Genomic DNA, 16,704 nt, shown 5'->3' with positions numbered 1-16,704 from the left:
TATTTCAAGTGATGCATTTTTATATACCGTACCAACAGTTCTAAAGGCAGGACACTGCACACTCCTCTGGCATCCGAAAGAGTAAAAGTCGAAAAGACATTTGTGCAATCTCACTGCTCAATTTTTTGTCATTTAGGTGTTGACACTTTGTTTATGCAGCATTAGCATACTTCCACATCCTCCCTACACTCTCCCTGTAAAGAGATCTAAAGCTTCCTTTTTTACACACAGTGTGTTTAGTTTATAATTTCTTATATAATTCTGCCTGCTAGAGCCTGTAGGAGCCTCATGTGTGAATTTAGTTCAATTAACAGAGTAGGGAATGAGACGTAAACACTGTGCATGGACCTCTATTTAACTAACTTTTAAGAGGGAAAAAAAATAAAAATCTCAAGAACTAGGGCCGAATATATGCAGACATGAACTAGAGAATATATATATATATATATATATATATATATATATATATATATATACACACACAATTTGTACAACATTTGCCAGGTGCATTTCATAAAACTGTACCAAACTAATTCTCTTCTATAAGCAATATCTGTAGCTGAGCACTCACCTGGAGGGTGGATTGAAGGAGGGTAGAAATCCACTGGTGCCCGGCCCTGGGTCATTCGTGGGTCCATGTAGGAAGGCATCATCATCCAACGAGGGTCAAACCCCAACATCTGTGGATGATGTGAATAGAAAGTGCGCGGGGGGGTGGAATGTGTGGATGCAACATAGGCTGCTTGTTGTTGTTGTTGTTGTTGTTGTTGCTGCTGCTGCTGCTGCTGCCATTGCTGCATTTTATACAACTGCTCCTACAGAGAAATATTGACAAACGAGGAGACTTAATAGGTCATGATTCTTTCTAGTTTACTGCAATACAACTATACACAGGGTTTAAATGAATCTTAAGAGGCTGCACAGAAGTTCTAGGTATTTGGGATGTAGCTCAGCTTCCCATTTACTGCTGTACAACTTGCAATTAGCGTGACTTATAAAGAAGTCACAAGTTCAGCATCATACACTTTTGTTTAATATAAAAAAATATTTATAAAATAAATCAAATACTCAGACTTCATTTTAAAACCATGACCGCATATACCACTGCTATGGCCTATGTCTGTAAGCTGATGCATTGCAGAAATGTTTTCCTTTAGAACTTAAAAACAAAGTTAAGTCAAGAAAGTTGAAGATATTTTTGGATTTTTTTTTTGTGTGTGTGTGTGTGTGTGTGAGCAATTATGTCACTTACCTGTTGCTGCCGCTGGAATCTAGGGGGGATGAGCTTCTGATGTTTACCGAATTCCTGAACGGGAGAGGAAGATTCTGTATATTCTTCTTCGCTACTTGTTTCAGCCCGAGGAGCTGCAGCAGGTTCTTCCTCTAGGTAATCAGGTGGGTATTCCTGCGTTGAGTATTCTATAACGCAGGGGTAAAAATATGTATAAAAAACACTTAATGTTATTCTAAGCAACTGGAATTTATTGAAATTGTTATTCTTTAAGGAACGCTATAATCTCAGGAATATAAGTATGTATTCCTGACACCATAGGTGTAAAACACCATTTGTCCCACCCGGCCTCGCTTGCACCAATAAAAAAGGGCCGCATAATTTTTTTTCCCAGCTCCGTGCAGGGCTCCTCTCGGCTAGCCCTGCCCAAGTTCCGCCTTCTTGGCGGAGATAACCAATTGTGAGGATTTCAGCCAATCCAATGCTTTCCCACAGGAAGCACTCTGTAGGAACTATTCAAAAGAGACACTAGGGGTATGTTTAGCCCTGCAAAGAGACTATTGCTGTATACAAAGCAGCAATGTGTTGCATAGCAGGACTAAAGGCAAAACCTGGTCTAAGTCCCTATAGTGGTCCTTTAATCAAATGGATCAGCTCAATTTAACTTACAATGCAAAATGTGTGATCAAGCTTTCTTCACTATAGTGTCTTTGAGGAATCACAAGCATGGAAAACCCTTGGGAGAAAAAGATGGGCAGATACCTTGAGGTCAGCATATCCCATGTTGATTAAAAAATTTAAATCACTTGCACTCTTTAAATTACAGATTGACTGGGATATTTAGAAAGCTGCTACATACAGAAAAGCAGCAACAATTATAAAATGTTTAGTTTTTCTGGTTTTAACACTTTCAATACAATTTTCTCCTTTATTTCTAAACATCACAATGGGATCTTTGAAACTATGACAGCAGAAATAACAACTTTTTAAAAACAAAACAAAATACATTTCCCCAAATATATTTTGGGGGAAAAGCCTGAAAACAAATCAAAGTGCCTCAAGGTTCACTGAAGCTGCAAAACCCATGTGTTTGCAGCAAATGGAGGAGCTTCAAATGTGAGAACTGTTGCAAATGTGTATGTAACTTGAGCCTAGAGTATTTAACTATTTTAATGAAAAGCATAACAAAATGAGTCAAAAAAAAATAAAATTCATAAATCATCCATCATGCACCATTAGAAATCTGCAGAATGAAAAAAGTGATCTGAGGGAAGTAATCTGTGCTTTTTGGGGGGTGGGGGGATTTGAAACATAAAATAGCAAACTCTGCTTTCATCAGCTTAAACATTTAAAACAAAATGCAATTCAATCCTCACCAGGCTGCTTCCCTCTACCACAAAGACTGTGTGAGATCTTAAATGTATGACAAGAATTAAAAATGACCATTAGAGCGATAGAGAGAAATAGTTTTCACACGTGTGTGTGTATTTAAATTTTATTTTAGTTCTATTATTTTCTCACCTGTACATATTATGTACTCTATAAATCAAGAGACAAATTAATTTATTTTGAATTACTTTTTCTAAGCTGGACATGTTGGTGCAATAAATGACGGAGATGCAAATTGCATTTGAACACAAACTACAAAAAAATAAAAAAATGGATGTCCTTAAAGGTAAGTCCAGTTTTTGAAGCTGCGTCCTTAAGGGGTTAATACACAAACATGAAGTTTATAAGGAGCGCTTTATTGCTTTTCCTGTTCTTGTAACAACACTGCTATTGTTAAGTTGCAACACCAGGGTTTCAGAGCAATCCAAGATCAATGTGCATGGATTTTCTATTTATTAGGCACCAACATACCTACAGAACTGAACAGGTAAACTAAAACACAACAAGGATGACGCAAACCCCACAAAGTAAAGGGATACTTTAATCAACAAAACAAACTTTAGTTCAAAATGAAGATATTTTGGTGAATAAATCATGCCTACGGTGTCACTGCTCAAGAATTTGTGTTTTAGGAGTTAAATCACCTTATTTAAGCAGTCCTAGTCATACCTGTCCTTGCTATGACTTGCATAGCCTCCACAAAACTGGCACATTATTCACAGACCAAAGTGAACTTTGAATACCTAATAACTTTTAGGCCACAAGTCAATTTGGAAAAACACTATGAAAAATATTTAATCTTTGCTATAATTTGAATTTCACCATCAACTCCTGCTGATTCACACTAAACCCATACATTTTACTTTCAAGTACACCGCAGAACAAAATTTAGCCCATAAAGCCTCACTCACTGTAGGAGTGATTACTAGCCTAAGATGAACATTTATTTTCCAATAAAGAAAGCCGCTACTTATTTAATGACTGCAAGTGTATGGGAAATGTCAGCTCACCCTCCTGCTAAACCGTAAAATAAGTTTTAGTGGGTCAATTCAGACCCGGTTATAAATATTGCAGGATAAAAAGGACATTGTATACTGTCTTGAAGGTGTTTAAAAAAATAAAATAAAAAAATTCTATAAAAGAATGGAAAATACAAATTCTGTAAATTTCCATAACTTTAATATTTTCAAGAAAAGCAATCTGCACACAAAACTGTTCTATTATATATGCATTGCTTGTTGCATATAAATATTAACAAGATTTCTGCCTGTAGTTTAGAGCCAACTGATAGAAGTAGGATATTAAAACATTTATCACCTCTGACCAATAAACCATGATTTTGATTTGGAATGTTCAAAGTTTGATTTCCAGAGGTTAACCTCTCAAGCGTACGTACCTCTTCGGAAAGCATGACTGTTCTCCTGAGTGCCGCTCTTGTCTGACACTGGAGACCGTGGGTCCTCATTCTCTTTGTTTTCTGTCTGTCTTGGAAGGTCACCACCAGGAGATTTTGGAGCCTGTTTTGTTTTTTGATCCAGTTGTTTTAATTTAGCGGCACAAGCAGCAAGACGCTCTTCTCTGGCCCGTCGCTCCTCCTCTTCACGTCGTTTTCGGGCACGCTCCACTGCCTCGGATATCTCTGACTGCACAAACTTTTGCCGTGGAGGCAACTTGTCCTTTTCTTCCACAGACTGTTGCAGAATAACTGGTGTAGACTTCTGCTATAAAGAAAAAGCACAGATAAATAACATTTTGTATTATTTCCATCTGAAAACTATCTAGCATACAAACTGTAGACAAGCCTGAACCTCCTCCCCCCCCCACAAAACATACAAGACTGCTTTACACATTAATAAATGTGCTTAACTGAGCTACTCAAGATACTTGTGGATGTTCTGCCAAAGGCTGCAAGGTGCATACATCTATACTCTCACTAGTGTTTATTTTTGTTAAACATGTATGCTACCTGTTGCTCAGCTACTGCTGCCCAGCTGTTTGGTTTCCGGGACCCTTGCTGCAATGGTTCTGGTGTTCTTCGAGCAGGTCGCTGATGGGCCAATGGATCGCTCCAGTTTTTACCATCCTCTGTTGGGTGCTTTGCATCTGCACTGTCAGTGGAGGTAAAAGAGACCTGCCGCTGCCTTCTGCAATCCCAGCCATTCCTGTGGGGAGTAGTCTGGCAGTTTAATATTATGCAACTTAAAAAGTTTAGCACTACAAGGAAATATAAATGAATTTTACCATCTGAAAAACATGAAGGGCAAGAGCATGATCAGTAGCTTCATAAACTGACTCAGATCTCATTCTTTTGTGGAAGGTCCAGTTAGATCAAGCACAAAACAGGATAATGTGGATCTCTAAATCTGCCATGATAACACTGCAAATACACATTGTTGAAAATAAAAAAGGTTTACCAAAAATTAATCTGCTCTTAAAGCATAATTTTTTCCATTATGTGTGAGGAAACCCATCTCACCCAACACACACAAAACAGGAACTCAAATTATACATAAGAAACAAACCAACATCCTTAAAAGTGACTTGCCACTGTAAACCATAGTATACCCTCCAGAAGTGGACTTCTACTTGCCAGGGCTAACTTTTAACTTGCCAATAGCTAGTGTCAAATGGACGTTTTGAGCCCTGGCAGTGGTGTCCAAAGAAAATATCACATCAGCTGTTTTACAACCACAACATCATGATCATTTCCAGCCTTAAGTCCTTTATAAGATAGCAAGCCTTTCATTGGGCAGGTGGATCCCTCTAACCATTTAGCTGCTAAAAGCAGTGATTGGATCAATAAATGTCAGGAATGTGCAGGCTATGCTTTGGTGGTCATCAGCAGCCTATAATATGTATCCTAGTGGAACTTGGGAATAAAGAATTTAAAAATAAATTAAAAAATAAATAAAACAATGCTTACCATTTATTTCTGCCCTCCTTATTGACATCCTCATCTTCCTCATCCTCACTGAACTTAAGTTTTTCCGAATAATCCACCTCGTCATGCAGACCTACAAGAATATATACAAAAATTAGTACACCCATTGTAAAATGCTACAGAATTTGTAGGCGATATATAAAGATTATAATAATAAAAATACATACTAGAGCTCAATTACGGGAAACTTAATTATGTTCTTGTCAGTAGAACATATACATAATAGATTTAATAGATTTAAAAAAAAAAAAAAAACACATACCAGCCCAACCATCTTCAGCATCATTGTCAAGGTCATCCAACTCCTTGAGGTCTTCAGCATTAATGATGGTGGCCCTTGGTGCTCTCTCTCCTTGAGGACGAGTTTGACGTACAGGTCGAGAAGGTCCTCCTGGATATCGGTTCTCTCTTCTAAGAAATAACCAGAGACAATAGAATTTTACAAAAAGCTTGGCTAAATGAAATGAAGAACAGCCACAAAGACCTAAAAAAAAAATCTGCATGGCAAATAAAAACAATGAATGTAGGATAACAAGAGCATCAAGTTAAAAAAAATTAAATAAAAAAAATTGATAGTAAAATCCAAATGCATCAGTCATGCAATCTCCTAGGACTTACCCTTCATGGTCATTCATCTGAAACTGTCTAAATGGTACACGAGGTTCCAGACGAGGTTGGGAAGTAGGGTGGATAGGAAAAGAAGCACGATCCGATGTCCCAGTGGGTTCTGATTGGTGCTGAGAGCACATCTGGCAGAAATATATAAAAATTAACTTGCATGTCCGGTCACTTACAATCGAGCCAGGAACCTCAAACTCTGCTCCACTAGATTTTTTTGGACATTATTTTTGTCGTGCTATAAACAGTTGCATAAAACTTGTTTGGACATAGCAGGGTCCACATTAAAACACTGCACATTTTGGTACATGGTGCATGTTAAAAGGTACAGACACTATTTTTTATAAGAGTAATACAAATATTAATAAATAAGTCAACCAATCATGCGTGTTATAAACCATAAGGTATTCTGGCTTACGTGAGAAGGAGGACAATTATCCTGTACATGTGTGTGGGTTGTGTATATATAGAACGAAAAAAAAACGGTGTATCCACAGTAACAGTAAGGTGAAAGTGAGCTCTTACACTTAAGTGAAGGGATCCCTTAACCTTCACAACATAGAACATGCAAACAGAAATATAAGTGGAGCTTCAATTTACCTTTTCAGACAATGGTATTGTACAATTGGATAAGATGCTATTATAATAATCTGCAAATAATAAACAATAGACAAACAAATCTTAGTGCAGATGGTTTTCACAGAAATATGTGTGAGAAAATAATAGATGGGTAACTCACAAACGTAGAGCCAATAAAACACTTGGCTCTGGTGGAAAGCGCCTCTGGATCTTTAAAGGGAGATCCCACACCTTCTTTCAATCTCCTCCTGGTCTCCTCCACTTTAAACCAAAATAATAGGAATAGAGAAGGGCTGCTCCAAGGAAGGTTTAAACAAAATTTATTTGTATAGGTAAAAAATAATAGTGAATATAAAATGATACAAAGATCAATGAAATTAATATCTATGAGTCCAATAACGCGTTTCGCCAGTAACTGGCTTCCTCAGTTGGTCTGAGGAAGCCAGTTACTGGCGAAACGCGTTATTGGACTCATAGATATTAATTTCATTGATCTTTGTATCATTTTATATTCACTATTATTTTTTACCTATACAAATAAATTTTGTTTAAACCTTCCTTGGAGCAGCCCTTCTCTATTCCTATTATTTTGGTTTAAAGTGGAGGAGACCAGGAGGAGATTGAAAGAAGGTGTGGGATCTCCCTTTAAAGATCCAGAGGCGCTTTCCACCAGAGCCAAGTGTTTTATTGGCTCTACGTTTGTGAGTTACCCATCTATTATTTTCTCACACATATTTCTGCGAAAACCATCTGCACTAAGATTTGTTTGTCTATTGTTTATTATTTGCAGATTATTATAATAGCATCTTATCCAATTGTACAATACCATTGTCTGAAAAGGTAAATTGAAGCTCCACTTATATTTCTGTTTGCATGTGTGTGGGTTGTGGCTCTCTCATCTGATTGTCTGTCTGCCTTTAGGGAGTGAGGGGATCACGGTTGGGTATGAGCCATCAGCTGGTATAATGGCTGGGCCTCTGTTTTATCAGAATGTCCCTCTGTGCGTAGGGGTTGTCTGCCAGTGGTGTTCTGGGTTTGGGGGTGGGTCAAACTGTATGGCCTTTCCTAATCTTTAGCTTACGGCTCCGGTGGAGGTTTAAAAAAATAAAAATAAATAAAAAATTCATAACAGTGAACCTATACAATAGAAAATGAGAAATAAGGAAACAGTTTTCACACATTAAGCGTGCTAGGTAGGTAAGGGTGCACGGTTGTGCCCCTCGGGGTGGAGGATCGCAGCACTGAGTACAAATGGGGTTATCTGGTCCACACATTAGAATGGTCGGCTTGCTGGTGTGTGAGGTGCGTCTGGTATACCCAGCATTCGAACAAGGCTGACACTTCAGTAAGGTGCGTGAGGGAGTGGGTTTTGACGCCTTTCTCCACTAAAAGCCTGCGTGTGCCCCATTTGTAAGGCACATTGTGGTCCCTCAGGCGTTGGGTAACATGTCGGAGGGACTGTCTCCATATGGTGGTGTGACAGGACAGGTCATGGTAAAAGGTAAGTCGATAGCCTTCGAATGCTGTGGTAGGGGTACCCTTGGTTGTCCTCTGACAATCCCTCTGTCCAATCAAATTTTATCCAAATGTCCCTGGATGTGTCCTTTGGGGCCCAGTGAGCCTCTGGTAAACGAAAGCAATAGTCCATCACGACTAACTTCATCTGCTTTGTGCTTTGGGGGTAGGAGTGAGGCCAGAAGCCCATGGATAAATAAGGTATCTCTTCGTAGATGACAGTTTCAGGGACCACTCAGAGTCTCACATTCCTGGCCTTGATCCGGTCTTCCAAAAGTGGCAGGCACATTGGGTTAGAGCGTATCTGTCTTCCCTCCTGATCAATGAGCTGTTTTACATTGGTGTATATATGCTAAATAGCTAAAAAGAAAATATTGACATTTGCAACGGAGTGTTCCTTTACGGTTTACAACCGCCTTATTAGATTGAATATGTGAAAGTTGTATTTCAGAAACATCTGGGGAGTGGCAGAGTTTGAGATGCCTGATTTAAGCAAAAACAATTGGAATGTAATAAGACAATACTGGGCAGTAATACGTACAAAAGCTGGTAGCATGTCATGGTAAGTTGGTGGATGGTATGAGTTCCCCAAGAACTGAGCCCCTTTTCGGTTGGGCTGAGCCGGGCGCAGCGAAAGCTCCTTCGAATCGTTCGCAAGCGCTGGGGAGGGGGCACCATCTGCTGGGATGGTGGGTTTGCTTCCCGGCTCAGTAGGAGAGACGGTCGGAGACACACTAGAAGTAATGATTCTCCCACCGCCCTCCCTCCAACTGGTGACATCTGAAATGGGATAGGAAGAATAGACCATATTAGAAACAGGTTAAAATGTATAATTTAAAAAAAAAAACAAAATAAGGCACTTTATACAAAATACCCACATTACAATGAAAGAATATATATATATATATATATATATATATATATATATATATATAAAAAAAGTAGAGGCACTGCTCTGTTGAAGGTAACCAATATTTAAAGTTAGAGGGTTACTTTAAGGACTAGAACCATTTAAGTTTGCCATCATATGTATGGTTATAGCTTGAGATGCAAGCAGTACCGAGACACTAGAATTTCTGCTGAGGTGTAACTCCACTTCTGGAATAGAAAGAGACTTGTTGCCTGACTAGATCAGTTTTATCCAAATTCTGTGTGCAGCTTTTGCATACTATATGCACAACTTGGGCTCTGTTCTCTCCATATACAAGAGAAAGCAGAGCTGTGGACTGTACACCACACATTTGCTAAGAGCTTAACATAGCATGGCCCACTAAACAGTGAAACATGTGAACAGATAGCAGCCATGGTAAAGCTACTATTGGTTTACTGGGCAATTTAACTCTTGCACAAGAGAAATTCCACTCATCGCATTAAAACTACTTATCCTACAAAACTACTGTTCAGAGGTTTATGGGATACTCCTCCGCCCCCCCCCCCCCTTTTTTTTATTATAACCTTCATAATGAAATTAAATATTAGATGCCAATTTTTACTTCATGGTTACCCTTTAATATATATTTTTTTACCCCAGGGAATACTCTGTGAGATGAAGGGGTTATGGTGCATAGAGTCCTCTGGCACAGCTCCATTGTTTATTGCTAAACAATTTTCGACTGTTTTAATACTGAATGAAGGAAGCTCTTAGTCTATCAATGCTGCCCACATCTGATATGGATTGGTATGGCCATGGAAGAGTTCAACTGTGCCGTAGCCACCCCTTCATGCAAAGTGGAGGTACATGTGTCCAGAGATCCACATTCAGTAACACAGAAATTGAGAACAGTATAACAATGTACAATGTGGTAGAAACAGAGGACTCTAGGCACTTTGAGTGGTGATGAGTGATTATCTGAGTGGTTATAGTGTGGACTGCCCAGCTAAAATACGTGACCAGATCTCAACTGGGATGATTCCGTTTCTGTATGATGCATTTAAAAAAACAAAAAAACATATCCTACATACAAAGCACATAAAATCATCACAGACCTATTCACCATTTGAATATTATTACAAATCAATGGTAATCATTATTACTACTGGAACCTCCCCTGTAAGTGGGAAAAAAACCTGAACCTTCTGAAAAAATGAATTTTTTCCCCCCTAGAATGCAACCATAGAACAGAAGTCACCAACCTATAGCTAAGCCTTTAAGAATCTGGGAGTTGTAAAAGTACAGTGCTCATTCTGACAGCTATGGGACATTACATTCTAATAGAGTGGCTGGCTGTGCATCATGAAAATCCATCTATGACAAGTTGGTTACTAAAGGAACTAGGGACATTTTGGCTTTAGATCAGTAGCACATTAAAGGAAACAGCTCCTGAGCATTTTCCTATATTGATTTATGACAATCAAAATAGGCACGTAAGGTGCAGCCGCGATAGGGATTACCAAATTGTCCAAATGGCAATAGAGAAGAGAATTATTATTATTATTTTTTAAATGAGTATTGTTTTGGGTGGGAGGTGGGGAGGCAACTTCCATTTTACAATAATGAATATTAAATGCATAAGAGAAACAGTGCAAAGATAAAAATTTACATTAAAAAAATATTTGGCTGCAGAAAACTATGGAGACCATTTATTGAAAGCACATTAAACATCTGATAAGTTAGAGTAGAGGACGTATGACTATTAAGTCACACAAGGGGTAAGGGGAAGACTGACAAAACGTTCAGAGCGGTTACCGGGAAGCAGGGCGAGGAGCTTACTCTGGGGGCGGAGGCTTGGTCCGGGCCCATACGACGGATCTAAGACGCTCTTTTCTTTGCCAACCTTGTCTTGCTCGCCAGCTGCTTTCAATGTTGGAAATTCCTCGGGAGAGAAGGACAACAGTCGGTTTGAGCCCCTTGAACCTGTCAACAAAATAAATGCAAATACCTTCTAAGAACAAATAAAGTTGGGAGTAGGATTTGTGTTTCAAATAAACAGGTTTTGCACACATACCTTTTTAAAGGAACAGTCTAACTTAAAAAGCAAGACAATGGGGCGGAAGCAGAAACACAAAATGGCAAGTATTGTAAGCTAGGGATACACTAGACCAATGTTTCCCAATGGGTGTTCCGCGAGAACAAAATTGGGCTTCCGCGGTTATTTTCCCCAGAGCCTGGCCCTATTGCTGCAGAGGGACCCAGTCAGCGCCGCGGCCGATTAATTGCGTGACCGGGTCCCCATAGTATGGGATGCTGGGAGAAAGTGACTCATTTCCTCCCAGCTTCATACGGAAAACTACGTGCTGGAGGGAGAGGGGCAGCAGACGCGCACGCACAAGCAGACACACGCGCACACACGTCACCCTCCTGCAGACAACAGGTATGCTTACAAGAGGGTTACTGCAAATGTAAAAAATGGCACGTGTGTGAAATATTTGTGTCACTGTGTGTATGTCACTGAGTGTATCTAAGTGTGTGTATTAATGTGTCACAGTGAGTATCTGTGTGTAAGTGTATGAGTCACTGTGCATTTGAGTGTATATCCATGTGTCACTGTGTATCTTTCAGTGTGTGCGCGTATCTGTGGGTCACTGTGTGTGTATTTTACACTATGTGCCAGTGTGTGGATCTGTGTGTCAGACAGAGACGTACACCGGCACATAACATACAAACACAGAGACACATCAATACAACCCCCGCCCCCCCCCCCCCCCCATACACACATTGATACACTATGTCAAAGGGCTCCATGGGAAAAATGAATTGGGAACCCCTGCACTAGACTATGACCTAGCTGCAGTGTCTGCTGAGAGCAAGTGCACCTCTGACTTGGATTACAGGACACTTACCACCTTCTTGTCCTGCTGGCTTTCCATTCAGCTGTGCCCATGACTTTTGCCCACCTGGCACTAAATTTATATTCTGTAAAATGAAAAAGAATATTATATTAAAACACACTATATGCTAAATATTTTTTATTCAGGTTTACTTTAGTTTTAATAGTTCACATGTCTCATTGTCTTTGGACAAAAAATAAATAAATCAAGCTACATATAGCATTCAGAAAAAGATAAAAAAATTCCATCAGATTAGCATTTAGCACTTTTCATCCTAAAATGTTCAGAAAGCAGACTTTGTATTTTTCTTTTCTCAATGTTCTTATAGTGTTTTTGGCTGCACTTATAAAGAAAAGAAGCATGGTCACAATCAAAGCACTTTGGCATCTAAACATCAGTGTGAGTCTCACCTCTGGATTTGTCACTGGGTTCGGTTTCTGTAAATTGGAGACAGACTTCTGCGAACCCTGCGGCGGCAGCAACTCCTGCGGCACAGGAGCTGTCACTGTGGAACTACAGAGAACATGTGCATGTTAGCAGAAACAAGGGATACATTCCATAGAATTGTATAAGCAGATAGACCCATTACATCTATAACTGATCGTTTTAGAGAAGTCAGTTGGCTTAACAACTGTAACAATCAACCATCCTTCAAAGACAAACCTACAACAATAGGAGAGGGGGCACCAGGGTAGTCCTGGCACCATAACCACTACTGTGAGCTGCAGTGAAAGATGATGATCTACAAGTTATTTTATAACAGAGACAAAAAAAAAAACACACACACACACACACACTGGTATTTTATTTGCACATCTATAGAGCTTTCAGTATATTGTAAAAACAACTATTTCTTTTGTAAATTCAACATTGACGACTATGTTCGCTGCAGAGAACCCAAACACAAAACATATGAATGCACAGAACACAACATGCAAGATAAGACATGGTGGGTCACAAACAAGATATTAGTTATCCACAATACACCATTCACATTGGCTGATGGCAACAGTGGAGCGCAATCTAGCGCCAAGGGACATCTAGGGATGCATAGGAGGGCACTTTACGGTTAGAAATAAAGTTTTGTATTATTAACAGTATAGTTTTCCTTCATCTATGCAATGTAAAACATTTCAGTTTTAGAGAAATAGCAAAGGTTACATTGCAGTGTTAAGACTGCCGCTCATGGGCGTCACGCTTTGCAGGAGGACATCTAGCATATTGAAAAACCTCATAGGAAAACACTGAATCAATGCTTTCTTGTGGGGAAGGCGTAATGTGAGCGGCACTTGATGCACATGAAACCCTCAACCCCCAAATCAGTTGATGTCAAAAGAGGGGGAATCTGACCCAGCACAGAGGGACACCAATGCTTGAATCAGGCAAGTATATAAAGGGGTTTTTAAACTTTACATGGCGGGGAGGCTGGACTTTGTATTCCTAACAATATAGCGTTCCTTTAAAAAAACAAAAAAAAACCTATAAAGCCCGAGAAGGGGACACAATGTATATATGCATACCAAGAGAATGCCAAATCCATGTGATGATACAAGATTCAAGCTTTATTAGTATTTATGACATAGGCACAAAAAACAGCATCACTGGGGAGAAGAGAAACCCAAGGCGAATCTGACTTAAACATAGGAATAAGAGTAGGGTATACATATTGAAACAGAGAACATGTTTTGTTTTTATTGTGCAGTGATACATTCACAGATTCTCATCAAGTAGCAGGACCCGAAGCAATAGCAAATATGGTAACATCTGCACAAGTATAGCATCCAGAAAAAGATTTTAAAAATCCATCAGATTAGCATTAAATAATAGGCTGCACATTTCAAAGTAATAAAATATAGTAAGCACAAAATGAGTTTAACTAAGTTACAAAGTAGAGTGTCCGCTGGGAGAAAGGTTTTTGGCCAAGTACCAATCAGTCAATAAGACCCTATCCCAGATTCAATGCCATCCATTGCCTTCTGAGGGTAGAACAAAGTCCTGCAGCGGGCGAACAGCCAGAGGGTTAATAGGTGTATGGGGTCTCAATAGAATGGCAACCACAGAGCCACAGGAGCTGCTGCGTGTTAGCTTCAACCAGTTGCCAAACTAGGTAGGTAAAATAGAAGCCACAGGATCTAAGCACTGTGGCATATATGTATGGTGGCAATGAAGGTGTTAATCTGCCTTGTCTGGGATTTGACTGTTATGTGGTCGGTCAGGTAGACCAGTATCTGAGCAGAATTGATGAACCAGCTGTTGAGGGCTAGAGCTGGCCTGGAATAGATTACAGGTCGCAAGCAGTAAATGCACAGGAAATTGGGACAGTATACAAAGCAGCAGCACAAGTTTAATCCGGTCAGTGTATTGAAGCAGGACTCACCCTGCCTCCCTTTAATTTTAGTTAACTATATTGTCATGGTGTTATGAAGCATTGGGGCAAAAAGTCATCCTCAGGGTCAAGGTTAGTTAAGACTGACTGGCAATATGATGGTTAATAAAGTTAATAGATTTACATAAACGGCGGTCACATCATCTAAAACTGACTGGCTATTTGGTGGTTAATAAAGTTAAAAAAGTTTTAAAGATCCAAGTTCATGAAATTATGGTTGCATGCCCCTTAAGCTTTGAACAAACACCATGGGGCCAAGCTCATTGAAAAAAATGCAAACGTTGTCTGTGGTTATTGTGTGGTCTCATTTTATTTATACAAATATTGCCCATCATACGTGTGTATTTTTAAATGATTTCCCATTGAAAAATGAAAACAAAACTGGCAGATAAATGGCAATGTTTACTCACAAACAAAAAGTCAAATATAGGGCGCTCATAGCCCTGCCTACCCCCCTGAGCCTTCACCCCACCTCTTTCTTCTCTGTGGCTTGCCTCCCTTCTGCAGCTTTCCTTCTCTATGCAAGCCATCTGAAGGAGCGGAGCCGCCCCACCTCCGCCGCCCCAGAATGACTGACTCTGGCTTCGCACCCGCCCAACTCCGGTTCTGGACTAATAACGTGAGGGGACTGAACGTCCCTGAAAAACGCTCCCAACTACTCAGAAGCCTGTGGGCAGAGTGCGTTTCCATAGCCTTCCTCCAGGAAACTCCTTTCCGAGGCCCTGACGCCCCCTTACTTAAAAAACACTAATTCCCTATGGGCTTTTTTGCTAACCACAACGAGGCCAGGAGGGCGGGAGTAGCCATTCTATTCGCCAACACCATACCATTGGTATGCACAGAGACACTCGCAGACCCTCAGGGCAGATACCTCTTCCTTAAGGGAACAATAGCTGATCACAAGTACACTTTCGCATGCCTCTATAGCCCGAACCAGAACCAACATGCCTTCCTGACACGTACGCTGTCCCGATTGGAGAAATTCAGGAAGGGTTTCTACTGGTTGCAGACGACATTAACATGCCACGACAAAATACCTCCAGGGGAACTAGCTCTCTCCCGCACCGACACATCCACCTGGTTAGACAATCCTTGGGGCTGCTGGGCCTGGTAGATTGTCTACAAACACTATAGTCGAATCGACTACTACTTTCTGGCACAAGAATTTTTACCATTACTCATCGACTCAGACATTAGGACCATGGTTAGCACTGACCATTCGCCAGTCTCGCTCACACTGCAATTCCCCCTCTTTAAGCCCAGGGACCGCCAGTGGAAGCTTAATAAGAACCTGTTAACGGACCCAGTAGAACTAGAATCGATGAGGACGAACTGGCCCAATACTTTGACACCAACAACACACCTGACACCCCCCGTCTACAGTCTGGGAAGCACACGTGTGAGATCAGAGGACCCTATATAAAAATGTGCACGCACCGCAAGAAAGCACATGCGAGAAAGACTGCCTCACTGGTCCACAGGATCGTAGACCTTGAAAGCACACAAACGCACGCTAGCAGAGGATACATTCCTCCAGCTGACAGACACACGCAGACAGCTGCGAGACCTCCTTGCCCAGGGCCTCCTACATACACTGAGAAAGTCAAACCGATTTTTCTTTGAACATTATAACAAAACCCGGAAACTACTGGCCCAACAGCAGCAAGACAGGCAACGACTGCACCATATCCATAAAATCAGAATGCACAACACAGGGGAGACCCGACTGCCGGACGGAATCCTACAGGCATTCCACTCCTATTATACAGACCTGTATAATCTATCCCAAACACGCCAAGAGAACGCTGCACAACAGCGGCAACTCCTGATCACGGACTACCTCGCACACAATGTTACGAGGACACTATCGGCGGAGGCACTATGACTACCGCTAACAATCGAAGAGCTTACTGAAGCTCTCAAGTGGTCAAAAGCCCACCGGCTCCAGGCATGGATGGCCTACCCCTGACATATCTACGTACGTAACGAGATCTCTTGCCGAGACTCCTGAAGGGGATAAACTCAATCCACACAGGAGGCCAGTTTTCCATAGACTCCCTGGCTGCGGTGGTAACCATAATACCAAAAGAAGGAAGAGACCCAATGAGCTGCTCGAGCTATCGACCCATTTAGCTTCTGAATGCGGACCTCAAACTGTTCGCAAAAGCGATGGCCCTTCACTTGTCGAGGACCCTCCCTGGCCTGATCCACCCCGAACAGGTTGGCTTTATCCCGGGCCGAGAGGGACGCGACAACACCATCAGAGCCCTCAACATT

General features: G+C 40.7%; 1 protein-coding gene across 10 annotated transcripts in view; it reads right to left on the bottom strand.

Moving 5' to 3' along the window:
* PRRC2B (proline rich coiled-coil 2B) overlaps positions 1-16,704 on the bottom strand; it is an 83,260-nt gene that overhangs the window by 28,443 nt on the left and 38,113 nt on the right. For 7 of the 10 annotated variants that reach the window (XM_063432456.1, XM_063432462.1, XM_063432461.1 and 4 more), the window contains exons 4-14: positions 12,452-12,554; positions 12,054-12,126; positions 10,960-11,127; positions 8,815-9,053; positions 6,180-6,310; positions 5,824-5,972; positions 5,544-5,634; positions 4,587-4,782; positions 4,017-4,341; positions 1,253-1,419; positions 572-815 (exon numbers count right to left, since the gene is read on the bottom strand). In XM_063432456.1, coding sequence (XP_063288526.1) covers positions 572-815; positions 1,253-1,419; positions 4,017-4,341; positions 4,587-4,782; positions 5,544-5,634; positions 5,824-5,972; positions 6,180-6,310; positions 8,815-9,053; positions 10,960-11,127; positions 12,054-12,126; positions 12,452-12,554 — 1,886 coding nt within the window. The remainder of the gene's footprint in view (positions 1-571; positions 816-1,252; positions 1,420-4,016; positions 4,342-4,586; positions 4,783-5,543; positions 5,635-5,823; positions 5,973-6,179; positions 6,311-8,814; positions 9,054-10,959; positions 11,128-12,053; positions 12,127-12,451; positions 12,555-16,704) is intronic. The other 3 variants (XM_063432458.1, XM_063432459.1, XM_063432460.1) reach the window with 3 other exon arrangements.

The sequence above is a fragment of the Pelobates fuscus genome, chromosome 9, assembly GCF_036172605.1.
Source record: "Pelobates fuscus isolate aPelFus1 chromosome 9, aPelFus1.pri, whole genome shotgun sequence".
NCBI lineage: Eukaryota > Metazoa > Chordata > Amphibia > Anura > Pelobatidae > Pelobates > Pelobates fuscus.
Note: the sequence above shows the minus strand (reverse complement) of the source record. Positions and strands in the feature narration are given on the sequence as shown.